This window comes from Falco cherrug, chromosome 9 (genome assembly GCF_023634085.1).
Source record: "Falco cherrug isolate bFalChe1 chromosome 9, bFalChe1.pri, whole genome shotgun sequence".
Lineage (NCBI taxonomy): Eukaryota > Metazoa > Chordata > Aves > Falconiformes > Falconidae > Falco > Falco cherrug.
This window is the reverse complement of record NC_073705.1, coordinates 38,202,834-38,228,752: the sequence shown is the minus strand read 5'-3', so window position 1 is coordinate 38,228,752 and position 25,919 is coordinate 38,202,834. Positions and strand designations below refer to the sequence as shown.

The window sequence follows — 25,919 nt, the reverse complement described above, 5'->3', positions numbered from 1 at the left end:
CCTCCTCTCACATGCTCTTGCTTTGCTCCTCAGTCAAGAAAATTAGCCAGAGTGGTGGAGCAGATCCAGACTGCAGAGATCTTGGATGAAAATGTTGTGTGCAAGCTTCTGTTTGCAGAAATAGGGGGTAATAGGGTATACTTTCTTCCCCCCCCCCTCTATTTTTTAAGCTCACACAATCCAAATATATCGAGTTCCTGATCTAGCAAAATGTACAAGTGTGTTTATCACTGTTTGCAACCATAGCTTTTTCTCTAAGAGGCCCTATTGATAGACTCAAGGTGAAAACACAGCTCACCTTCCCCACCAAAAATAAAAATTACGAGTGCGTGCATACACAAGTATTTCCCTACAGTACAGAGAAATACTCTTGGCCCATAATACATTGCCTTAGAATATTAATACCTCCACAAAGATACGTATATATAGCCTCCTAATTCCAATATATACACACATAAACATACATATAAACTTTCCCCCCCGCCCTGTGTTTTTTTTGCTTTACTAAGCTTGACTCATGTTGCTATGCCTGCTCTATATCAGGTCTGTCACCCATGCTAATACCTCCAACGAGCCAGAAAAAAAGAGCCGATTTAACTGAGCTGGGACAGTACAGACGTCCAAGTGTGGACACTCCAGGGTAACAAGGAGCACTCTCTTGAGTACAGCCCAATACCTAGCAAGAAGCCAGCCCACAAATAAAGCTCCTGCATAGAACAATAGAACCCTTTAGATTGGAAAAGGCCTTTAAGATCATCAGCCCAGCACTGCCAAGTCCATCATGAAATCGTGTCCCTAAGCACCACATCTACACACCTTTTAAACACCTCCAGAGATGGCAATTCCACCACTCCCCCGGGCAGCCTGGTCAAATGCTTGACAACCCTTCCAAGAAATTTTTCCTAACATCCAGTCTAAATCTCCCTTGGCACAACCCGAAGCTGTACAGACGATGCTGTACAGATAACTAACACTACTACAGTCATCTAAAAGAAAAATCACCTCAGACCTCATTACCACAAACACACAGCTTTCTCCATTTCTTTCAAAAAGGCTCAACCCCCACGCAAGGGCTCACACACAAATGTGAAGGGTGGCAAGATCAAACCTTCAAACGGTTTGACGAGGCAGTTACCAAAAGCAAAGTTACCCTGACATGTTAATTAGTTTATATTGCAAATATACTTTCTTCCTTCTCTGTCTCTCCCTTCCCAAACATAAGGCATTGATGTTATTGCCTATTAGCAAAGCAAATATGAAAATTTAAGTGATTGATGAAGTGATTAATTTAATGACACTGGGTTAAGGGTTTGGGTGGGGGGAGCTTAAGTTTCCTCAAGTTTCCTGATGTTGGGAATAACTAATTTTCTAGCCTTGAGTTTTCATTAACGATGCTGTACTTTCTACAGCTCAACAAGCAATTCCATCAATGGGCCTTCTAATGCTGAAATCCCTTTCTTAAAAATAATCCTCAGATATTGCTGTTCATTAGGGTCATTACCACACGTTGAAACAAGGCTGCTCCTTCACAGAGCACTCGAGCAGCCTGCAAGTTCAGTTTCGAACAGTAAATAGACACTGGGTGATAACATCGCTTTCAATTAATACTGAAGACGAAGGTGATGTCCCTATAGCCTCCCATTCTGAAGAATATTCACACCCGCTCTCAGCGATGCCTATAATGAAGCTTGCAAAGCAGGTTTCCTATTCAAAAATATCTCAATCTCTCTCACAGTCAGACACTAGCATATTCCTCCGGAATTATCCTTTGTAAAATGCCAAATCAATTCTGCTAGCTGCACACAGGCACACACCCTGCTGGGGTGATGGACACGTATATGCTCACACTGTCAGCCCAAAGGGGCACACCGGTTCCAGCCTTCGTACAGAAAATGGGCTGTACACACCTGCTGCAACACCAGCCCAAATCCCCAAAGCTGCTTGGAGCAAAGGCCGTTTAAAAAAGCTGGGCTTTGGGCACCTGCCAGGGATGCACACAGCCTGTTTGCCAACTGCACCAAATTCAGTCCGGTTGTGCGGACAGCTTTAAAAGCAGAAAGAGCCATGTTTCCCCAGATGCTACCAAGGGGAGCAAACTACTTCAGGCCCTGGAAAGATGCGTCATTCCCCTCTCACCCTTTTCTGAACAGGATGGATAACGGCAGGGGGACCAGCTTAGAGCAGCACCTACGGGTAACATCCCAGGCTGGACCCCAGCCCCAGTTTAACCCCTGCTGGCGTCCTCCCCTGTGGTCTATGGCTAAGAACATCCACCCAGCAGCAAACCAAGTAGTCTATAGTCTACCTATGTTTCCCAACTCACCTTTTGTCTGCCAAATAAACAACAGAAAAATCTTTACCAGGTTTTTACTATTAGGAAACTCTTGTCCCCCACATCAGTGCTAATGCAGTGAGGCGGCTGGGACACCAGCCATGCAGTCCCCAAACTGTAACTGGTCACAGACCAACTTCCATCATGCACTTGCCCGCTTCTCCTGCTATGCATTTGCCCTCTCAACTGAGGATTATTTATATATAGCACTAACACACAGCAGCACGGTTTCACCATCAGCTGAAGCTGATCTGAGGCAGCACCACAGCAAATGGATAGCCTCCCTTGGCCTCTTGCACAGTCTAGACTCCTATGACTTACATGTCCACCTGATCTCACAACCCTACCATCAGCTCTGCCTAAATGCTGGACTAACTGAAAACTAGCTTTACAGACTGGAAGAAAAATCCTTGACCGAATAGGGTGCAGCTAGCATCTAAGCACAGAGCGTTGGTGTAACTGGGGTGAGGAAAGGTCCCATGGCTGCTGAGCTCTCTCCTTCCTCCTGGTTGCACATTCCTACCTAGCTTTTCTTTGGAGCATTTTTAGAATGCAAACCAAAACACATGCACACACAAATACAGGGATAGTTTTCCCCATTAACCCAGCAGGCATTAATAGCTCAGTGCAGCCCTGGTTGTGGGGAACACAGTTAACGTGTCTGGAGCTGGTGAAGCTGGACAGAGGCTCAACCCACCACACAGCAACCTTGGATGGAGCACCTCTAAAGGGAAGGCAGGCGGTATCTTTAATTAGACCAAGCACAGGCACAGAGGCCCTTCCTCACAAATTCAGCCAAGTATGTAGTCATGGGAAGGAAGCTCCTGGCAGCACCAGCGTGAACAGGGCACAGCCGCTGCTTTAACGAATTTCTTACAAACAAGTAGGCTTTCCCAAGCTCTCCACCCACTCTACTACCAGTGCCACCACATTTTCCAAAAGCATCTTCCAACTTGCCAAATTTTGCTAAAAGCCAGGCTACCTTGTATCATTCACAAAGGCTCTTGACCTGCCCAGGGCTCCTGATACACCCTGTGCTCCCTTGCTCCTTTCAAGGAGTTAACCCCAAGCTTTAAATCCATCCGCTGTACTCTTCTGAGCCACACCTCCTTAGTACCCAATTAGCACCTCATTAACAGTGCACCCACAATGCTTTCTGGTCTTGCCACTGTGACTTTTAACCAGGTGGTGCACAGAGATTAAATTGATTTCTCTTTTTAGCCTTAGTATTCAGTTTTGAGCAAGAGGGACCCAACAGCAGATATGCTAGGGCAGCACACCCCACCCACCTCCCCAGCCAGCAATAGCTGCATGCCCCTGCAAGCAAGGAAGGAGGCCAGAAGACACCAAAGGGAAAAGGGTCCTGTGGCTGTGCCGGACTCGGTCCTACCCCTCCAAAGCTGTCCCCAGCAGATGGCCTGCAAGACTCATGCATGGCTATCTGGCCCAGACAGCTCTGAAACAATTTAATCAGTCCAGAAGTATGCAGAGACCAGAGAGCCAGCACTTTTTTTCCCTTCCAGGGATGCATTAGGCAAGTGCCATCATGGAGAAACCCAGCCACTGCAGTTGCCAGCAGATGTCTAGAGCTGTGGGATCAAAAGAGCAGGCAGGGTTTAGCCAAGATAGCCCGTGCCCAACCACATGCAGATAACCATATCTTCAGCGGCAGCTTGAATGACCTGGCACCCCTAGGGACCTTTCCCAAGTGCCAAAGCATCTGGCTGCCCGGGACCACAGCACTACAGTGAAAGGCTGTGGTGGACATAATGATTGCTTTGGAAACTACAGATACAGTGCATGGAGGATGGCAGCCTTCCCTGTATGGAGAATAAAAGCCCTCTGGCCTGCTCCTCAGCTAGGATGGAGAATCAAGTCAAGTCATCTGCAAATATCAGAGGGATAGGCTACCCCAGACTGTACATGCAGCGTTACCAGCGAGCACCCTACCGCTGCCTGCTACAGAGCAAGTTCCTCTCCCAGTCCTCTTGCAAAATAACTCTCTGTCCCAGAAGGCCCTGAAAGCCAAGAGGTGACACACACCAGCCAATTGCTTTAATCACCACCAGCCCACAAAGTACACCTACACTGCAGCAGTACTCCAGCACCCCTGGCCCCTCTTAGGCCGCACCAACTTGGGAGACACAGTAAGAACCACAACTCCATGGGAAATGTCCACTACAGCCTATTTTGGTGAAACAGGTCTCAAAGAGCAAGGTTCTGCCTCTCAGAACTTGGTGGAGAAACATCAATATGTTTCAGAGTCTCTAAGCTGGCATGGGTTTCCCTGGGGACAAAAAAAAAAAAAAAAAAAAAAAAAAAATCAATCAGCTTTCCTCTCAAATTCCTTGTGCGAGCGGAGGAGGTGGTCTACTCAACACAGCCTGCTCTGGAAGGGCTCCAGCTTGCCCTGGGAAAGTGTAATCCAAGTTCCCCACTACAGAAAGTTAAACTACACCACCAGAAATTTGTCAGGCAGAAAAGCTCTCATATTCAGTGCCAAGAGCCAGACTGCAATCCTCAACCATCCAATGGCAGAGCTAACAGACAGCCAAGTGCCCAAGCAAGACTGCTTCCACATGTACTCTCGTCAGCAGAATTTGTGACTCAGCCACCAACACCAAGAGGTTTGGGTGTCTCCAGCAATCACCCTCCTTTCTACTGCATTTAACTGGATTCCTGCAGCAGCACTGGAGGTCACCACCGGCAAATCCCCGAGTGAGCAGGGCTTTTTGTAAGCTCGCAAAGGCATACCCACTCTGTTTCCAAAGATATTTACAGTGCATTTACCAGCTCAGCAGAAGTTGCACATAGCAAAAAGGGGCAGAAGCAACTTGTAAAATTCCCCATCAGTCATCCACCTTTCTTGCCGAGCACAGTGAACCTAGGGGATTCAGAGCACAGCCCACGCCTCCTGGGAGATGTGTAGAGCCAAAGGGAGGGAACAAGGCTGCTTTGAGCAGAGAACACAACCTCACGCATTGCACACATGCTCTTGTGATTTCAACCCAACACATACCCACCTCCTTGCAGGTGCTGCACTCAGCATCCCCTGGCCACCTGTCATTCCACACCGAAGTGGTGCTGAGCTGCTGAGTCAGGGAGCATGTGAGGCCTTTAGCCCAAAAACCTGCCCCCAGCCAGGCTCCGAGTGCTGAGCCAGCACCACTCAGGGCTGTCACATCAGCCTTGAGCACAGGACTTGCTGAGTCAGAGGTTCTCCTTAGCTCTACACTGTCATGGGTTAACAAGCAGGAGATGCTGAGTCAGCCAACTTTGGGGGAGCCGGGTCCAAGCATCTCACCAGGTGCCAGAGGCATTCCAGTGATGACCCCAGGGGAGCATCCCAGCAAGCTGGTGGGGCAGAGAGCTTCAGCTGCACGCTCTCCTGCCCAGAAATAACTAAGGGACTCAAACAGCAGGCAGCCTTGGCAGAAACCCTGTGGGAGCCCACCCTCCCCACCTGCCAGCCATCCCAGGTGCCTTTCCCAGCTGCATCTCACATACACATTGCCCAGGGGGTGGTCAAGCCTTGCTGCTAAATCCCAGTGGGTTTCCCCCTCTGTAGTGCACTGTTCAACCTCAGCAGGCTTCACAGAGGAGTTCAGCCCTCCAGATCAAGTCCCCTCTTCTAGTTTTAAGCAGGGCATGTGGGAACAAGGTCTGATGGGAAGGAGGGACACATCGTCCCCAGCCCACCCAGGTGACCATGCCCCTGACAGAGCACAGCCCAAGAGCAAAACCAAGTTCATGCTGTCAGCTCAGTTGCTGTGATTAAAGCATTTCCCACTCTTAAGACAACATTATTCCAGTGATGGTAGCATGTTATCACTAGGATGAAGGGAAAGTGAAATTGCACTCATCTGAATAGCCTCTCTGTCACGCATTTTGCAAGGCGTTGAGGCATGAGAGCTCTCTGAGAAACTCGGGTGAATCCAAGCTAGGTGGTTATAAGGCTAGCTACAGACCTGACATGATGGATCATTTTCATTTTCCCATTCCTGTCCTGCATACAGCAAATCCATTTGCTGGGCAATTAGACTTCAGTCATTACATTCTACTAAGGCAACATTCTTTTTGCAGAAGGGGGGACCCCAACCAAGAGAAACCCAGAGCACCTGCCCATCCCCACTCAAATCCAGGGCTACAGGTAACCCCACCTGCAGCAATGCCACCTCCCCAGCACACTGGGGAGTGTCACACCTTGCCAGAGGCCTCCAGCAACTCACCTGGCATCAATATCCATGCCATTCTCCCTTACTCACAAGGCCTCTGAAAGGTTTGGGATTAAACAAAATGACCCTTGGAATGATTTTGCTAAAGGCAGCGAGCAGCACAATAAAGACAGGCAGTCCCCCTCATGCAAACTCTTCTTCTAAGGGCTGTTAACCAGCCAGCACTCCTGCTACTGGAGTAAAACACACTGCAATCCAGCTACAAGCAGCTGACGTGGGCTCTCCCGGTGTCCTGTCTCGCCCGTGCCACTGCAGCCCAACCAGTCATTATCCCTCCTCCTCCTCTCCAGGCATCTCCCCCCCCCCCACCGGCAATTTCTTCCCTGGCTCCTTCAAAGGCTTTTAGCTTCCTCAAGCGCACATCTCCTATTCCCTCTGTATGTGTGCACATGTGTATGTGTGTGTTTCCATTACTTCTGGGTGAAATAACTGACTAGAGGGTCAGTCCACCTGAAAATTGCTCTCCCCGGACCTAAATGAAACAGATGGGCATTGATGATGTTTTGGGAGAAATTAATCAGCCTGGACCAGCGGCAGCGCCAGCAGCTCCCTCTGCCCAATCTCACCTAATGAATTCCAAGCTCTCTGTCTTAATAGCTCCTGACAAGACTAATTTACTCTTGTAAGTGATTAGAGGGGGAATGATCTCTTAATTGTTGCTTAAGATTCCTTTCGGCATGGCAGGCAGCAAGCAGGGACTGCTCCGTTTGGTGCTAGGTGAGGCTGCACCCAGGGATGCCGTAGGGAAGGAGGGGGGGGCTGCACGGGGGTGTTCACTCAGCACCACAGTGATGGGCACTTCCAACAGACCTCAAAAAAGGAGCTGCTTTTTTCCCCCCCTAGGTAAGAAGCACCATATACTGTTCTGCTACTTACACCTCAGTCAGGATATAAGAAGGGTGTTTCCAGACTATGCCTTTTTTTCTTTTTAAAGTTCATAAGCCTAACTCAGAAAACACCTAACAGCAAAAGCCACAGAAACACTGTTTGTCAACTCTTTCAAGGCTGACATTTCCCCCAATGCATCTGGAAACAAAATCCCAGGGTACCAATATTCTTAACAGTGAATTTCTTACTATACAGTGTAATACAAAGTTAAAAAAAATTCAAACCCCCAAATAATTCCAAGAATAATTTTATTTGCACAATACCTCACCAGAAAGCAGGCTGTCTGAAATCTTCCCTCATTTTCTGCCAAAATAGAAGTTTAGTCCAAGGTACTTCAAGCACCACATACACTGTGAGGAAGCGTTTCCCTTCAGCTGTTCCCAACCAGCTCTCACTCCTGCCCTTGCACAGTTGCTTCCTTCCCTGGGACTTGTCCGGGGCACATCCAGCACTAAGTGTGTTTGCAGGGACACTGGCAACAGAGAGGCTGGGAGTACACCGACAGCAAACCAAAGAAACCAGGTGCCAAGGGACCTGTAAGGGGTGGGCTCGCTGGAGAAGGCCACAAAAAAGTGGCACAGGTGCAAGTCATTGGGAGAAAAAAAATAATTACAGTGAAGTCAGGTCCTTCCTTTCCTCACACTGTCTCCAGCTTGCCTTCTGTGGTGCTGTGAGTAAAGGCACCCGAGCAGCCATTGCCAGTATTATTTCACATTGCAAATAAACCTGAGCACCACTGCAAGACAAAACTCCCCAGGCAGACAGCTGCAGCTCCAGCAAGCCTTCTCCTGAGGACACATTTCTGCGCAGAGCTCAGCTACTGCCCAGGAGCTTCCACACCACCTATCTGAAACTCATAACCAAGCCTCCACGTCCTGCCTACTTGCTCAGACACCATCCCACAAGTGAGACACCATGGGCTGCAAATGATGCAACTGAGGGGACCCCCAAGAAGAGACAGAACCCTCAGCTGGAAGCCCTGGCTGAGCTGAGCAGTCACTAGAGTGCTCTCCGGAGTCCTCCAACCCTTTGACAGCCCGGTGACGACTTGGGTGCAGCAAAAGCCCTTTTTAAGGGGGGTGCTGTGCAGTTGAAGGCAGCAGTAGATGTGAGAAAGGGCCTCCGCAGCTTCCATCCCAGCCGCCCTCCACTCCCAATCGATTCCTCACACATTAAAAGCCAGTCACAAGCCCTGATTGAAGAGCACAAGTTTAATGGACTGAGAGCCTGGAAAGAGGCTGAGAATGACCAGGTCGATTTCTGCATTTACTAAAAACCGATCCCTAGCTAAATAAAGAAAGAAAAATAAGCTACATCTGTCAGTCAAAAGGAAAGCATTTCTTTAATGCTTTTCCATCAGGGGGTCAGCAGCAGTGGACACCCTGCCCACAGGCACGCCCTACTTACCCACAGGAGTATCCTCGTTGATCAGCAGGTAGGTGTCAAAGAAGTAGTTTATGAAGTACGGCAGCCGATTGCCCTGACCTGCAAAGACGACAAAAGCAAGGTGTTACTTCCCTGGCTTGTCGTGCATGGGCCAGCACGGCTGGGAGAGGCTCAGGGCACACAGAGATGCACATGAGGGACCAGGCTTGCCATTTGGCATCGTGATGGCAAGGGGCGACTCTGAGATGAGGGCTAACAGGAGCACGGAGAGCACCATGTGGTCCCCCACAGGGGCTGGCTGGGGAGCGGCTTCCCTCCGCTGGCCTTTCTTATTTTAGTATTTTCTTTTACAGGGTGGAGGCAGAGGGGACGGGGGAAGCCAACAGCTTGGGAGCCAGGAACATCAATTATTGTTTTAGCGCATGATTAATACCTTCATTTTGTTCCCACGGTTGAGAGCCTTTCGCCTTGTCAGCCATCCCAGCAAAACCCGGTGTGCCTCCCCTCTCCCATCACCTGATTGCCTTTCCCTCTAATTGCCTTCTTTCACCTTTAATAACCAGGCTCACTTCTTTTTCCTCCGTTTTTTACAGAGCTGGAAGCTCACGAGCCTGCCCCTGGACTGCAGTGCCCGGCACCACAGCCTCATTAGGTGACAGAGTCCAGTGCAGAGCACGCAGGAGAACAACAACCGCACCCTGAACCAGGGAAAAAGTCCACCAGGAAAGATTTACTATTGGAGGGATGCAGGAAAAGAGGTGGCAGGAGAGAAATGCAACAATTTTCCAAGAAGGTTTGGTGTTGAGCAGGCTACATCTGAGGGATGGGTTTTCCTCAATAGGCAGCCGGCACCGGCCAAGCCTGCAGGCTTTAAGAAATGCAATTCAGCTGCCAGGCGGCAAAAGCAGGGCTGTGCACAGGGAAGCACAAGTTTGAACTGGTCTGGCCAGAACAGTTCATGCCCATTGATGGGGAACCCCAGAGGCCAGTCGCAGGAGGGGGAGAGGCAAGGAGTCTCACTAGAAGCAACAGGGCAGCGCTTCCTCACTGTGACCCCTCATAACTACCTTTGAGGTGAGCAGAGCCAAACCCAAGATCATGCAGGTATAAAATATTGCCAGCAAACCCCCTCACAACCCCCCACCACACCAGATGCAGATCCAGCCAGGGTCTTTTCAACACAGCTGTTACAGAGCATCCCCTCCATCGTTACACCAGCTGTGCTGAAGCAAAGACACTGCTTCAGGAAAAGGCATAGCAAACCCCAGATGAGATCAGGTGTCCAGCTGTCCCTCCTGACCATGCTGCACTTTGCCACCACCTTCATGCCCTGTGCTTCAGCATCCCACCTTAAGAAACAAGAACCAGACCAAGTTTCAGCATCTTCTTCACCTGCCCAAGCTCCCAATGATGGGAGATGTTCCCAAGACCTTCTGAGCACAGGTCCCAGCTGTGCTCCCACACAAACCTGCTCAGCAGGAACATGGGCACAGGATGGGGGAGCAGCCTGGCCTCCTCCCGGGCACCCTCTGTAACAAGACAAGGATTTTCAGCACTGTCTTCTTTTCCCAAGGCACCAGGTTTTTTAAACACCTTGAGAAGTGGGAAAGCACTAGAGGCAGCACTCTTGCAAAGGCAAGATTTAAATCTCAGCCCCTGGTGTTAAGTACCTGGAAAGAAAATGAAAAGGACCCCAACAAAATGGGTTATTTAGAGCTAATGGCATCTCCGGAGGCTTCGAAGCACACTTGTAGCTAGCTGCCATGGCAGGGCCAGCAGGCTTTGAAGGGAGCAGATAAGGCTAAAACACATGAAGCAGCCCTTGTCGCAGGGAACCCACTTCTGCAAACCCCTCTACTTCAAAACAGATTCCTTAATATCACCAGTATACTAAAAATAAGTTGCAACTTTCAAAGCCAGCTGCATCAGGCGCTGGGAGGCATTCAAACCACCAGTTTGCAAGCACAGTTATCTATGTCTTAAGACAGGAGGGCAACCGGCACCTAAGAACTGAGGAAAGCTGAAGGAGGGTCTGGAGGTAGAACTCTGCTTTGGACTGCAGATCCCAAGATACAGAGCCAGGCTGTCACCATGCTGCCAGACCATCAGTGTTCAGGAGGGCAGCGTGAGATGGGAGGGGATGGAGACAAAGCATCTGAATGATACAAAAATGTAGGTCAAAGGATGCATGCTATGACAAATGGAAACCATATCCCAAAAAATAAAAAAGGGATGCTCTGGCTGAAGCCACCAGCCTTATGTCCCCTGGCCAGCCTCAACACTTGTGTCCCACCACAGCTATTTCCAGCTCCCCAACAGCCCAGACTACTGCCGAGGGCTGCATCCTTAGCACACCTTCAGGAACCTTCTCCACATCTCAGATGCGGATAAGCTCTTATCCTCATAACCTGGGTGCTCTCAAAGGATGCCCAGCTAGTCTGCAAACCACAAGTCTCCCACACATGTCCTGCTGCCTAGTCTAGGATGGCCAGAAGTTTTCCTTGACAAAGACAACAGCAATGTTTTGTTGGCTTTGGACACACTGGTGCTTTCACAGAAATTAATCAGGGAATCACAGCTACACACCACATACCCTGAAAGCAAGTTCACGTTTTCGCAAAGGCATCACTGTGAAGCGGCCATCATCTGTGTCCTCATCTAACGGATCATCGGCTGGATTTTCATTCTGCAAGACTGTCACAACCACCTGGCAATACCCTGCGACATACCATTGCTGTATCTCTCAACATGGCTCTTGCACATAGCCCCGCAGCAAGATGCGTGGCAGAAAACCATCACTTCCACCACACACTTGTAACCCTTTATTCGTCCTTCATGTGCTACCAACAGGCTCCAAGGGATCATGAACAATGTTGTTTTGATGTGCTGGGAGATTTTCTTCCCTGTGTCTTCCACACTTGCTCCACACTATTCTTGTAAAAACTGCTGCTGCTTTGCCCTTCAGAGTCCATACTCACATCCTTGACCATGGCTGATGTGAAAGCATGGTAATCACAGACCTGTTCTTCTAGTTAGCATCCTTCGGTCCCTCCTAAGCTGGAGATGAAGGTCTCCGCTCATCTCCAGCAAGCGCAGCAGTAGCTGGGTAGGAACATGGAGACTTCACTGCCGTGCCAGAGCTAAGCCACCCTCTTCCAAAACACCAAGCCCATTCAGGCTGCAATTCCACATTTACCCTGGCTAGTTACTTTGCCAGAATCTTTGCAAGCTTTCTGGGAAGAAGAGCTCCATCACCTGCTGTCCCCAGGGCATATGGCAGGGCATCCACACACTTCTGATCCCAGGCACAAGAACTGTGCCAGTGCTTGGTTATTGAGGGCAGGCACTCTTTGGGGACACAACCACCAAGCCCTGGGCAGGGCAGGGTAGGGCTGACACACCGCTGACCTACAAGCCTCCAAATCCCCATTTACCTACTGCCACCCCAAGGCTTTGCAGCTTGCTATCGCCCAGCTAGGCACTGGCAGCACGGCCGTGCACATCCCAGCTGCGGTGCTGCAACTGACCGCACAGCAAGGGATGAAGGCGCAAGTCCCCAGCCAGGCAAGCAAAACCCACCATCCCACTTCCAATGGGATGTACTGGACCACTCATGGCAAGCGATGTCTCTGAGGGGCAAGTTTTAGGAAGCTCACACTGGGGCAAAGGACTCACTGGGTTGTCTTTTTTACTTATTTTTTTCCCTTTCCAGAGGAGTGACAGGGCAGTTAACTAGTGAGGCTATACTTGATCTAATACGACACCAGAGGGAGATTGACTGTGCTTGTCAGTCACAGCTAATGTCATCCACTGACTGCTTAATCAGGCTGCCAATCTGGGCAAGCCATCTTGAGGCTTTAGTATGGGGGGGAAAAAAAAAAAAAAAAGAAAAGAAAAGAAAAAAGCTTTTATTCCAGAGGGCACAGTGCTATCAAATGGACACACACTCACTATTGTTTATCAGCAAGCACCACATAGGCACGACCCCCCCAGCTTCCCTCTCTTCCCACCAGCACCCAGGGGCTTTAGCCCATTCACCACATAACAATCCTGATTTTCATGGGGCTTTGTCACACATTGACAGTACTTATGCACCCCATGATATGCCAAAGCTCGGGCCGAGAGGCATATTTTCTACACCAGAAGGCAGTTGTCCCACAAGCTCCTACCCAGCAGCCAGGCTGGACTCCACAGTCCCCTGCCAGAAGCTCGTGTCCCAGGGAAGACCAAGAGCATCATGCTCACAGGGCAGAGCCCAGCACTGGGAGGAAAGCTGGTCATGGAGGCTATGCCTGCCCAAAGCACTGCCCTGTTTTCCAGCTGGAATTAGAAAAGAGGTTTTGCAGCTCAAAGAAGAGTTACTTCCCCACACAGCATATATTAAAGCACAGTTCAGGTAATAATTTTGCTGCTGAAAACACAGGGAGAGCCCTGCCAGTAGTACCTCTGCTGCTGAACAGCTAACAGGCTTCTGGTTTACATTCTTGCCTTTCATCCGCTTCCTCTAATTTCCTGTAGTTTTGTTTGTTGGTTTTTTTGTTGTTTTGTTTTTTTTTTACATAAAATGACCTAACTTCATGTCTACCACTAGCTTTGACTTTGAGAACCCCATCTGGAAGTTGCCATGGTCTTCCCACTGACACAAAACAAGAGCATCTACCACCATTGGGATCATCAGCACATCCTCCTCCAAGCCTCTTTCCAGTCCCACCTGCTCTCTCCCAGGAAGGGCCACCTGATGCCATGTGTGTCCTCTTATGGCTGCAAGAAAAGCAGCTGCATAGGAGCACAACATGCAGGTCCCCAGGACTTCATTCAATGGAGACAGGTGATCTGCTTGCCCATACCAGCCACATCTCCCCATCACCAGAGCAATGCTGCTCTGACTTCAGATATTCATCAGGAGACCACAAATACAGCAATTTTTACCCTTGTACCTCACAAACATGAGGTCCAAGCAGGGAGAAGAGGGGAGAGAGAAAAAGCACAGCACTGGACAGACATCAAGATGACTTACCCAGAGAGACCAGCCCCAGTAGCAAGAGAAGCAGAAAATTGCCAGCAGCAGCGTGATGCTTCATGGCTCCTGTCAAAGAAGAAAGGCAGCATCAAGTCCAGTGCTTTATGAATATTACCGTGTCTTCCCAAAGCAGGCTCAGGGATGCAACCCTGCTCCAGCTTGGACCTTAGAGAAATCCCTTTTTGTTGGGATCGTGCATGTCCTTGCACCCAGGAGATGAACATTTTGTTGACTCTTTGCTTTTATACAGGGCACTTCACCCCAAGAGTGCTGCCACCATCACATTCCTGGTTCATGCAGCCCCAACCATCCTCTTGGCAAGCGCCAAATTGAAATCATGATTAGCCTGGCATAGGTGATACATTTTTTATTTTCCACTTTCCAAAGTGTATTTGCTCATCTCGTGCGAGGGGATAAGGCACAGCGATCTCTGCGGTCAGGACTGGAGCAGAAGCAGCCCCAGCTGAGACAAGCTGCTTGAGCATCGCGCAAGATGTTGAGGGTAAGGAAAAGCTGCTGCAAGCCAGGAGCAACACAGCAGCGAGCCATCAGGACTGGGATTGTTTTGGCAGAGCTGCGTGGGAAGCTTGACCCAGAATCACTGAAGAGGCACCAGGATTTCAGAGGACAACGCATAACTCCTCAAACCACCCGGGTGGCTGCAAAACAGGCACTGTGAGAGCACTAGAAGCAGACGGGCTTGCAAATGTGCCTGCATCCTACTCTGCCTCTCAAATTTCCCTGGCTTCACATTCACCACAACACACGACTCCTCACAACAAGGCAAAAAGAATAAAACAGTAACAGGGAGCCGCTTAGCACAGCCACATCCTCGCGTGGTTTTCAGATCGTTAAAACCCAAGTTCTTCCTGAGCCAACCCCACAGAACCTCAAAGTCCCGCCTTCCATGGGATATTTTAAAACATTTCATCCTGGAGGCAAGTATAAATCATGTGTGTTAGACACAGTGTACAGGCACAATGGACACCCCCAGGCAGCGCTCTCAGAGCCTGAAGCAGACAGAACATCTCAGTGACCCATCCCTGAAGCTCTCCATATTTCTGCAGGTGCTGTGAAAGGCGTGGGGCAAGGGAACATTTTCCTACTAGCTCAGCACATCCACACAGCAGCAGACCCAGGAACACGAAAAGCAGAGAGCATATGTGACAGCAACAGAGATGAACCCATCGTTAAAAGCATAAGCAGCTCCCACTTGAGATCTGAGCACTGACCTGAGCCGTGAGGGCTGAAATGAGCAATAAATCACACCTCCCTAAGTAGTTTACCAGCCTAAGTAGGGACTTGTTACATTCACAAGTAGTCACACAGGCTTTTCGTTCACCAGTGCTCACAGCACCTGGAGAACAGACCACTAAACAAACAGACCTGAATAAGCTGTTGTGATGTGCGATTCCCACTTAGGGAACACCCAAAGAAACAGTTCACCCCTAAACCCAGGGTACCACCTTTACCCACCATCACTCCTCACTTGCCCCAAAAGCAGCAGCTCAGCCTTCCCTTTACAGCACCCAGCTCTACACACACCAACTGCAACACCAACACGGAGTCACCCCAAAGCATGGCACTGTCCTGGCACAGGCTGCAGCTGCGACCCCAGCTAAGGGCAGAGGGGTCCGCACCCCATTACCACCCTAAGGGATGTGTGGGCACCCCGCAGGGTGGTCCTTACCTCTGCTGGGGAGCCTGCACCCCAGCAAGAACGAGTAGATGCTCCTGAAAAAGCTTCAAAGCAGTAGCTACATATGTTTTACTTTTACTATTAGATATGTCAGAAAAGACAGTTCATAACAATTCTGTCACCATGGAAAGGACCCTAATTCTAATTGCTTCAGCTATTTTGCCACAGAAGGGTCTCTGGGAGGAAAAGGTCTGCACCTAGGAAAGAAAAAAGGTGCTGTGGTCTTTTCTGTGCCTCTTTAGGAAATTCAGCACAAGCCTGAGAAGACATTTGGGATCAGTGCTGCCTAACCTTCAGGCGTATCATGCCAATCTCCCAAGAAAACAGACAGGGCAAGACAGTTTAATCCTCTATCCCCCTGACCAGTTTTTGACTTCTGTGTGTTTGGTGCCAGCAGAGCATCCAAAAACCCAGTTTCTAAACAAAAATTACTTCTTTCCCAGGAGCCAGGCATCATATCAGGCCCTTTAAATCTTTAGATTCAGCTTGCAAAAGCAAAATAGTGTCTTCTAACAAAGAAAAACACCAAACCTCTCAATTTTCCCCCTGCTTTGATAGGTTTTGGGGAGGAAAAAATCTTGGACCTAGACAACGGTGCTCTCCAGGCCCCCACATCCCCCTGGCCAGCACCAAGCCCAGGGTGCAGAGCCAAAGCTCATCATGCTGCTGCCAGAGCAGATGCAATGGAGATGAGCAAGGCAGCCCAACCCCAAGCTCTTCCTCTGCCTTCTGCTACACCAAAATGCCATCGAGGAAAACACTAACTTTCTTTTAAAACAGCACCGCTATCAACCCAAGCGAGCGGAAACATTTTCAGGCTTCACAGACCATGTTTAAAAAGCAACAGGGCAGTGGAAAAACAATTTACGTGATGTAGAAGTAAAGGCAGTTGAAAGCATCCCTTTTTGAGTGTCATGATAAATCTAAATATTGTATATTCCAAGTCAGTCACTTCATTATGTAAGTAATTGCCTAAAATGTCATTCTGATTTTGTCTGTCTTCATTAATACTGCAGCTCTTCACTGGTTCTCCGAGAAGGTTCACTCGAATATTGCAAATTTAGGAACGGGATCGAGAAATCTCTGGGGAGAACTTAAAAATTGTGACTAAGAGCATATTAAATTGCACCTTCTGCCTGAAAGAGGCTCTTTGTAGGAAGCATTCGGTGCAGTTTCCAGCATAATAATGTCTCTGGGCAAGTCATCTCTGGGAACTTAACTGTTGTCTCCTGGCTGCAAAAGTACTAATGTTAAACCAGAGATTTCCCAGTCTACTGGCAACCGCTCCCCAAGGCACGGGAAGCGGCAGACAGAACCACATTAAATGGTGATGGATGGGAACTGGAGGAGCCTCTACTACTGAAACACTGCTCTGCAAAGAAGTCCGGGGCTTGAAAGTTTAGGAACCGGGTCAGGTCAAGCAGAGTTTTTTCAGCCCACTTGCCCCAAATGTCTCCTTCCCAAGCCCTGGAGGTAGCTTTTTTGCTGCTTAAACAGCATTGCAGCATACCTAAATGTGGCAAAGATCCCACCTGCTTGGCTACACAGATGGAGCCTGGCCAGCACATGCTCCAGTCCACAGCACACATTAATCCCAGTGAAGTTGGCAATGAGGCTCCAAGAGCCTTCTAGCATCTCACCTCCACGAAACACTGGAGTAGCAATGCTCCTGCTTCTCAGGCCTAGGCTACACATCACTCTCAGGGTGCTTATGCATCGGTTTCCAGGCTGTGCACCTGTATTGGTTATTTTTCAGTGCACTGTTGGGGCACTTGCATGTGAGAATGGCTCGCATGCATACAAAACACATTTAATTGCCCGCATCAGAGCGGCGGCAGTGGCTTCTGCGAAGGCTGTGCCTTGTTGGCAGAGATGCTTTCACAATCAAGCTGCTGCTAGCATCTTTAATCACTCCCCAAACCCCTGGTCCCTCTACCCCCCACCCAGTCTTCCCTTCCCCAAACCGCACCACAACACTTGCGCCTCAGAATTTATAGTGTCAGCCTCTCTGTTTGCTCTGCGCTGTTCCAGGAGCATAAAGAAGAAATGAAAGTGTAAATCAAAGCATTTCCCAAAAGGCTTCTATGTGAGAAAACTGTACGCACCTTCCCAAAAAGCTCCTTCTCCAGTGATGCAGCACAAATGATGTCCCCCAAAGAGGGGAGCCCAGCAGCCAGCACTGCCCACCCACAACATTTGCACCCGAGTAGAAGTCCCTGAGATGCTACCAGGATCCCACCATGCCAGAGGCATCCAGCCACATGCTGGAAAGACCCTTCTCCCCAGGGCATGCCATCTGTGCCCACTATCCCCATCAAGCTGGCTGCCTTGGAAGAGCAGCCATGAGATGCTCCAACAAGGGCCACCACCAAACGTGCATCAAAGAAACCACCCCCACGATCCTCTTCAAAGCACACCGCTTGGCACCAACCCTCATGCCAAAACACAGCGGGCTGAAGAGGCACAGCAACTCCCATCTCCCCAGCTTTTTCCATCCCTCTGCTCCTCAAATGGAAGCACCACTAGAAATTCACCTTTTCTTCTTCTTCTTAATGCTTCTTGGCCAGGTCTTTACAATAGGTAGGATTCAAAAGGAAAAAAGTAAAAGTTAATTTTTATTTTCACACACACACACACGTATTGGCATGAGCTATACACAAATCATAATTCCTAAAAATAACAAATTGCAGAACAGGGTAATCAGAAGTAAATTGATACTGATAAATAAGCTTTTCTTCCATGCGGTAGGTGGTTTATTTTAATCTAATGAGTTTTATATTTTCTGAGCTTTCAGATTCCATGATGAAGAGCCGTCCGCACTAGAATTACGAAGCACTTTGAAATATTGTAATTTTATGGCTCATTTTGTCAGGACTCTTGAAAATTAGATTTGTTCCCAGTGAAAAAAGTTGCCTTTTTTTCCTTCTATTCCCTGCAGTGAAGGAAAAAATTTCCTTGTTAAATAAATACAGACTAACATATTTGTATGCATGTGGGGTGGGGGAGGATGGATGCGCACAGAACAGGGAGCAAAGGGGCACAGCTGCCACAACCCACCTAAGCCCTGAGACTGTGCTTGCAGGAGAAAAAGCGTGAGAGACACTCTCTCCCCTTCCTTCACCCCAAAAGCAAATCCGAGGTTGGAAATACAGTTTTTTTTCTCCCCACCCAGTTCAGGGGATTCCCACAAAGCTGACAGTGAGTCTGAGCTGCTCTATGCATCCCAGGTAGCACCAACTGGTGGTATTTAAACCTTTCTTCTAGCAGGGAAAAAGCTAGAGCTGTTACTCACTAACAACTAGTAACACCAAAGTTTCCCACATTTCCAGCAGTTTACTCCCATTTCAAAACAAGGAGAGGAGTGGAAACATTCTATTTCCTCTGTGAGAGGTTTGATTACCCATAGGAAACAAGCATTAGCTGCAAGATGACATTAACGCCTTGTTTAACCAGAAGCCCAAGACCAGAAGAAAATGTCATGTTTGAATTTCTCAGTCCACGCAGGAAAACTTTGTCTGGGTTGGAAGTGAAACTAGTTTTCCAAGTCACTACAAGTGCCATAAAATAATCCTCAGAACTACCCAGCTCTGCATTAGCAACATGCAAACCCTCCACCACAGCACACCCCAACTGCGGTATGCCCGGGGAAAGTCATTTAGTGATACATACAAGTACAAGCATCCAATTCACTTCTTTATTCATGCAATATTAAAATAATAGCCTGGGAGCTTTGGGAAGGGGCCCCCTACTCTGCAGTGCAGCAGTCCCACCCACCCCTCCACAGCCAAGGTAGCACCCTTCTTGGGTAGGTGGAAGAGGAGATGACTGAGTTTTGCGTTTGTTTTTTGGTGGTTGATTTTTGTTGTTGGTTGGAGTTTTTTGGGGGGTGGGTGTGTGTTTGAGTTTTTTGGGGTTTGGCTTTGTGGTGAGTTTTTTTTGGTGGGTTTTTTGGGGGGTTTTTTTGGTTGTTTTTTGGGGGTTTTTTTTTTGAGTGGGGCAGCACTGGCTCTACTGAGTCTCCAGCACAGGTTGCTATGATGCCCATGGTGACTAGCAACCATTTTCCATCACAAAGCCTCACTTAAGCTGGAACCACAGCTCCTAAATAAGAGGCAGACTGGGCTGGGGTATGGAGACCAAGCTAACAGGCTCCTGGCTCTCTTGGTTCCTGGAGAGGCTGGCTGCACCAACACAGAGCCCAGCACAAGGACCCAACGCAGCAAAGGAGCAGCAGGGCTGCAGAGCAGATGCCAGCGTGGGATGAAAAGGTGGAAAAGCAGCCAACAGCAACAGAGCTTAGCTTAAAGAAAAAAAAAAACCAACAACCAAAAACAGAAGAAAAAAAAAAGGAGGGGGAAGGGTGGGAGTTATTGCCTTAGGAGGAGGTAGAAAGCTGAATTCAGTGAAGCGGTACATGCAGCCTGGTCTCAAAGACAGGAACCTCTCTCCAGACTCTTAAAAAGCAAGCACACGGCAATGGACAAAGTGGTAAAAGTGAAGATGCTGACAGCCTGACGCAAAGCCTGCTGGTGAACAGGAGGCCAGACACTTTCTTCTTGTGCCCTGCCTAGAAGAAGGAAGGCTCGCCTGCTGCCCGAGGCCGGCTGGCAGCCTGGCTGGACTTGCAAGCACCACCATCAGAACGATGGTTGAGAGGTGTACAGCATCCTCAGGCTCTGACAACATTTTTGAGTGAGTTTGTAACGCTGCCACGCAGCCTGTGCTTACATATCCTGGAGCACTCCTGCCTGCAATGCTTCAGATGCAAGCACGCAACTTCTGTTTCACTTATGGTTTTTAAAGGAAAAACAGAAGAGAAGACATCTGTGAAGTGAAATTAAAGAAAAAAAAAAGTGTTCACCTAAATATTGCCCACTTCATTTACAGAATAATAAGCACACTTAACAGACATGCAGCAGATACCTACTGCTCCAGCCCTCTGGCTCAGGCTGTTGCCTACTGCACAGGAGCAAAGCGGGAGGCTCGGCAGGGCTGTGCACTTGCAAGGACACAGAGGGACCAGCCAGGCACCTCCCTCCTTGCCACACTCCGGTGCAGCTTTGAACACAAGCGTCGCTTTTTTGCAGCAGCAGCAAGCACGCTATAAGCTTCATTCTAAGAAGTACACCCATAACAGCGCAAGCAACACAATGAAAAAAAATTCAGCATCAACTTCAAAAGCAAGACATCAACCACAAAACCAAGAGCTCTTGACAATCAGTAACCAAACTACGTTTCAAAGCCCTGCCACAGAAGATGGGTTACTTATCGAACTTCATCTTCCCGGGCAAACACTCATAGCAGCAGACACCACTCCAAGCCCTGTCAGCACAGGACCCCAGGTACACGTGCACCCAGGATCTCACCCCGTCTCCAGCTACTCCTAAGCTCCAGGCTGGTTGCTTGCATCACTAAAAAGAAGCAACAAGGCTATTCATTCAGTCCTCTGGTAACTCAAACTGCAGGCTGGAAAGGTAGATCTTAAAAAACAGGGTGCTTTAGAAGAGTTTTTTTTTTAAAAAAAAAAACAACAACAAAAAACACCAACACAACCCAAACCAGGAAAAGAAAAAAATAAAATAAAAATTGACGACCCTCACACTGAGCAACCTGAGCTGCAAAAGCTCTCAGGCCATTTCTTGCCTCATCCAAATCAAGAGAGAAGTGTCCTTGCTGCTTTCACACAAAGCTCACTTAACTTTCAGCGAGAGGCACTTTGCTGCAACAGACCTTTTCAAGGCCCACTGGCTGTTCAAGCTAATAAAAGTGAGGCTTTGCCTGATGGAGCAACACCATGGGCACGCTGTGGCTAATCACTCGCTAGCTGAAATTTTAAGAGGGGGGAAAAAACAAAGTAGTAGAGACAGCAGAGGGAAAGGAAATGGGGCTACTTAGGAGGAACCCCACCACCACCGCAATCCCTTTATCCCCAAGAGCAGGGGATCAAACTGAAAGACAAAGGGATTTAGCAGAGATGAAGATATTTGAATTAATGACAGTAGTTCATCACTAGTGACAGGCTTGTTCATGCAAGCCCTGCTAGGACCCCAGATGTGACTAAGAACCCTCTAAGGTGTCCAGTCCCTCTGCTACGTGCCCTTTTCAAAGCTGCAGCACCCTGGGCACCAGCATATCCCCCTATTTCTATCAGGATTTTGCCCTCAGTGACTTTCTCCCCAACATACTCCAAGCAGGACATCTTTCTCCCCTGGAAAGCAGCTGTTATATCAAATGCACAGATCAGGGCAAAGCAATTCAGGATAAGGACAGAAAAAAGCCTCACTGCAACTCTGGCTCTGGCAGAGGCTGGAGAGGGGACATTATGGCCCTCCCACGGCCAGATCAAAGTTTCCACTGCAAGACACATCCAGCAAGGTCCTTGGCCCTGGGGCATGGGTTCAAGCAGATGCTTCTGCAAGGCTATCTAGCAGAAAAAGAGAAGATGTGCATCCAGGATGACCCCTCTGATCACTTATGGAGCACACCATAATTAGCAAGCACCTACCATAGCCACGTACCAACATTTTCAGGGAGTGAAAGCCATCAGGCTCCATGACCAAAGATTTCCTGCCCACGTTGACCAAAGCTTCAAGCTCAGCATGCTGCATGGCACAGCCTGTGCACAAACGCTACTCCAGTGCCTGCTATAGCGTCCTGGTCATTAGTGAACCACAGGCAAGATCCAGGACATCTGCAAGATTTGGGTAAGCCTTGACCACTGGGATTCCCCATTTCAGCTGCAGAACCTGGGTCCTGATAGCAATACAAGCATGAAGGGATGAGTTTTCACGTTTGTAGGTCTAGGGCCACAAAAGCTCCAAACTAACCCTCACCCTCCTGTAACACCATTAAAAGTCTTACTGGAGGAAGCAGGACACTGTAGTGGGAAAAAACACAGAAGTTTTGGGATGCACTTTGAACTATTTATGCTCACAAAGCAAACCTCCAGCTAAATTAGTCAGGCTGCAATAGCCCAGCTGCAAGCAGCTGGGACATTTTACACCCTAATGAGAGGCCACAGGCCAACCCCTCATCAAGCCAACTCCATATCCTAAAGCTTCTTAAATTTAAAAATAATCTGTGCTCAAGACCATCTGCACAGAACATCTAAGAAACTTTATAAATTAAATCCTTTTTACAATGTCCTCACCACCCCAGCTGCTCCCGAGGTGTGCTCCAAAGAGGATTGCAGTGCCCTTTTTCTTTGCATACCTCCATCAGGTCAGCAGGGAAGCTACCATATCATGGACATTATTCTGGAGATCACTGCAGCTGGGCAGCAGAAACCATTTCTGGTGCTACCTTCCTGCCGTATTCATGTCTGCCCCTGGGAGGGACACATAGCCTCTTTGCCTGTGGGCCGAGTATCTTTCCCAGGCCCAGATACAGCAAACAGCCAAGCTGCACAGCTCCCACCTCTTGCAAACATCATTTCTCCCACTTATTACCCAAGAAAAAAAAAGAAAAAAAAAGAAAAGAAAAGAAGGAGAACATCAATTTTTACAGTTTCCCATAAAGGGAGTGTTTTACAACTTGGTCTTAAAACAAGGCATTGTATTTTCACGACACGATCTTGACTTGGCACTACAAAACCTACAGTTTGCCTTCTGAAACAAGAGAGCTTTGTGCTGGGAGAGGGAGGGAGAGGGACGGAGGAGGAAAATGGAATTGCAAAGGGATTTCCTCTCATCCTTCCCCAGGGCAGAGGAGAAAGAGAGGCAATGGTAAAACTCCCTCCCTCAAAACACTCACCTGCATTTTGACAAATGTGAATTTCCCATAGGAATACTTCACTCTCCTCCACCAAAAAAAATATTTTAAAGATTCATGCACCGGCTCTATCCCATAGCGCTATCATGCACCAAAGCCACACACACAAGGCGTCCTGTCCCAAGAAGACCCCAGGAAAGAGCCGGGCTTGTTGCATGCAGCCCCACCACATCAGACACCAGGAAGCAGCGGCTCTGACAGCGTTCCTGACCCCCTCAACATCCATCATGCCCAAGGGATCTGCCACCCACAGGGCTTTTCCCCCAACACAGGGGAAAAAAGCCAAACAACAAAAAACATGCACCAGCACAGAAAACTTCCCATTCCAGCATCACCTCCCCCAGAAAATAACAGTCAATAAGAAAGGCAGCTTAGGGAAATTACAGCAGTTGGCAAGAGGGTGCTGGCAGCACCCCTGGACATCGCCAACATTAGATTGGTTTTGAATTTGCCCTTCCCACATAGGGCACCCATGGGAAAATCCCGGGCTGCACCTCTGCCCCAGCCAGCCCCACTATTCACCCGTGGACAAGCAGCTCATAATCCTGTCTGCTGCATCCTTTCATTTGGCCAAATAAGCCACCCCAGCTCTTTTTTTTTTAAAAAAAGAGAGAGGGAAAAGTAAAGAACTGTTGCCTTTTCTGTCAACAGCCTTTAATTTTTTTTTTTTACCAGATCTTTACTACCAACATCACAGATTTTATATTTTCCCAATTAAATGCCTGTAATGAACACCCACACCCATATTTCTAATTGCAGATGGGTACAGGCTATTATTTATCCTCACACAGCATCCAAAAATCATGGACCAGAACAAAGGGGCTGGTGGCAGGTAGATCAAACTGGAAGACACCACTAAAGGAAAAGCTACCCCTGCCACAAAGAACTTGGAGCCGAAACGCCCCTAACGAACCCCAAACTCTGCAAGTTAAAAGCATGGGTAATGTCATTTAGCTGCCCGGTTTTAACAGGGACCAGACTCTTGAAGTTTCGGCATTTTCTGTAAATAAAGGCTCCGGCAACGACTCCAAACAGTTCGAAGCGAAAGATGTCGGGCCAAAGCTAAGTTGGATGCACACAGGGGTCGGTATTGAGGTGGTTAGGAAAACAGTTATTTCAAGAAAAGAGGATTGCCGGTTTTGTCAGAGATTAAGGAAAAGAGGAGCAAGCAGAGAGGCAGGATAAAAAAAAAGAAAAAATAAATCTCAAATAAAGTGTTTTCTTAAGAAATAAAAAGAAACCAGTCAGGGCAAGTCTGTCGTTTTGCAAAGCTGTCTGCCCGTTTAATAGGTTTTTGAGAGGGCTCCAGAAGAGCCCAGCACCCCGCTGCCGGCAGCCCGGCCGGTGCGCGCCCCCGGTGCGGGACAGCCGCAGCCCCGCTCGCCAGAGAAACTTTGCAGCTCCGCACCCCGCCTCCTCCCATCCAAACTCCAAATTACAACCGAGGATGGGTTGGGGGGTGGGGGGGGGGCACACAGCAGCGCTTGCTCTTTCGGGGGCAAGGCGGTAGGCACCAACACACTTTTTCTTTTTTTGCTTTTCTAGAGAGGAGGAAAGGCTGTGCTTCCCGCCTCCTGCCATTGAAACCACCGCTCTGAACGACACCCCACCCACCCCCCAAAAAAAAAAAAATTATAACGACGGCAGCGCTCACCCCAAAGAAGTTGTCCCCTCGGTGGAAGCAAATACAGGGGGTTTGGGGAGGAGGACGGCGCGCGAACTGGCCCCAGGGGAGGGGGCGTGCGGGGTGCCAGCGGCCCCGCGCATCCTCCGCGCACCCCCCTAAATAAATGAACGCGGAATAAGGCAAACTCGCGGGGCATTACCTGCGGCGGCGGTCTCGGTGCCGAGTGTCAGCGGCGGTCCCCCATGACCCCCCCCCACCCCTCCTCGGCTGCCAGCCCCGCCGCCCTGCCAGCCGAGTGAGCCGCCACGGGGGGAGGAGGAGGAGGAGGAAGGGGTGGGGAAGGAGCCCGAGCGGCGGCTGACGCGGGCGGCGCAGCGCCCCTTGCCCAGGTAACGGGTATTTCAGCGCCGGCTGCACCCACCCACACACGCCACCCCCAGACCCCCGGCGCACCCCCGGGCTGGCAGGGTGCACCCCGAGACAGCAGTTGTCTCTTCAAATGCAACTTCAGCCCGAGGCAGGAGCTGGCCACGTGAAGTTTAAGCTCAGCCTCTTTGGGTTTAATATTGTTTTTTCGGTCATTATTGCTATTTTTTCTGACCTCGGTGCAAAAGCAGCTGGCAGGCCCAGGGAGCGCATAAATCATACATGAGTGGGAAAGCGATACGGGCAGCACGCCGGCCTCAGCACCGCGCTCGCAGGCATGCCAGGAGAGCTGTTCAGTAGTATTTCTTCCCAAGCTCCTCTCCCTTGAGTGCTCAGAACCTCAGTTTCTACAGACACGGCATTGCATTTGCCATGCCACCCCTGCATGTTTCCACCTAACCCCTCACACTCCTCCAGGCCCTCCCAGCTTTCCTAAACCCAAGAGGAGGTCGCAGGGTAAATCCCTGCCTACAGCTCGAGCCACATGCAACTTTAAGGAAAGCAGCCAAATCCCACCGCTTTACCCCATTTCTTGT

The 25,919-nt window shown here is 49.2% G+C and overlaps 1 protein-coding gene across 2 annotated transcripts in view; it reads right to left on the bottom strand.

The window, feature by feature from the left end:
- Positions 1-25,186, bottom strand: part of CDH23 (cadherin related 23) — a 213,404-nt gene extending 188,218 nt beyond the window's left edge. For both annotated transcript variants that reach the window (XR_008733842.1, XM_055720362.1), the window contains exons 1-3: positions 25,157-25,186; positions 13,859-13,927; positions 8,863-8,940 (exon numbers count right to left, since the gene is read on the bottom strand). Coding sequence is in view for 1 of the 2 variants with exons in the window: in XM_055720362.1 (XP_055576337.1) it covers positions 8,863-8,940; positions 13,859-13,922 (142 nt within the window). In the remaining variant the exon portion in view is untranslated. The remainder of the gene's footprint in view (positions 1-8,862; positions 8,941-13,858; positions 13,928-25,156) is intronic.
- Between the last annotated feature and the right edge of the window lie 733 nt (positions 25,187-25,919).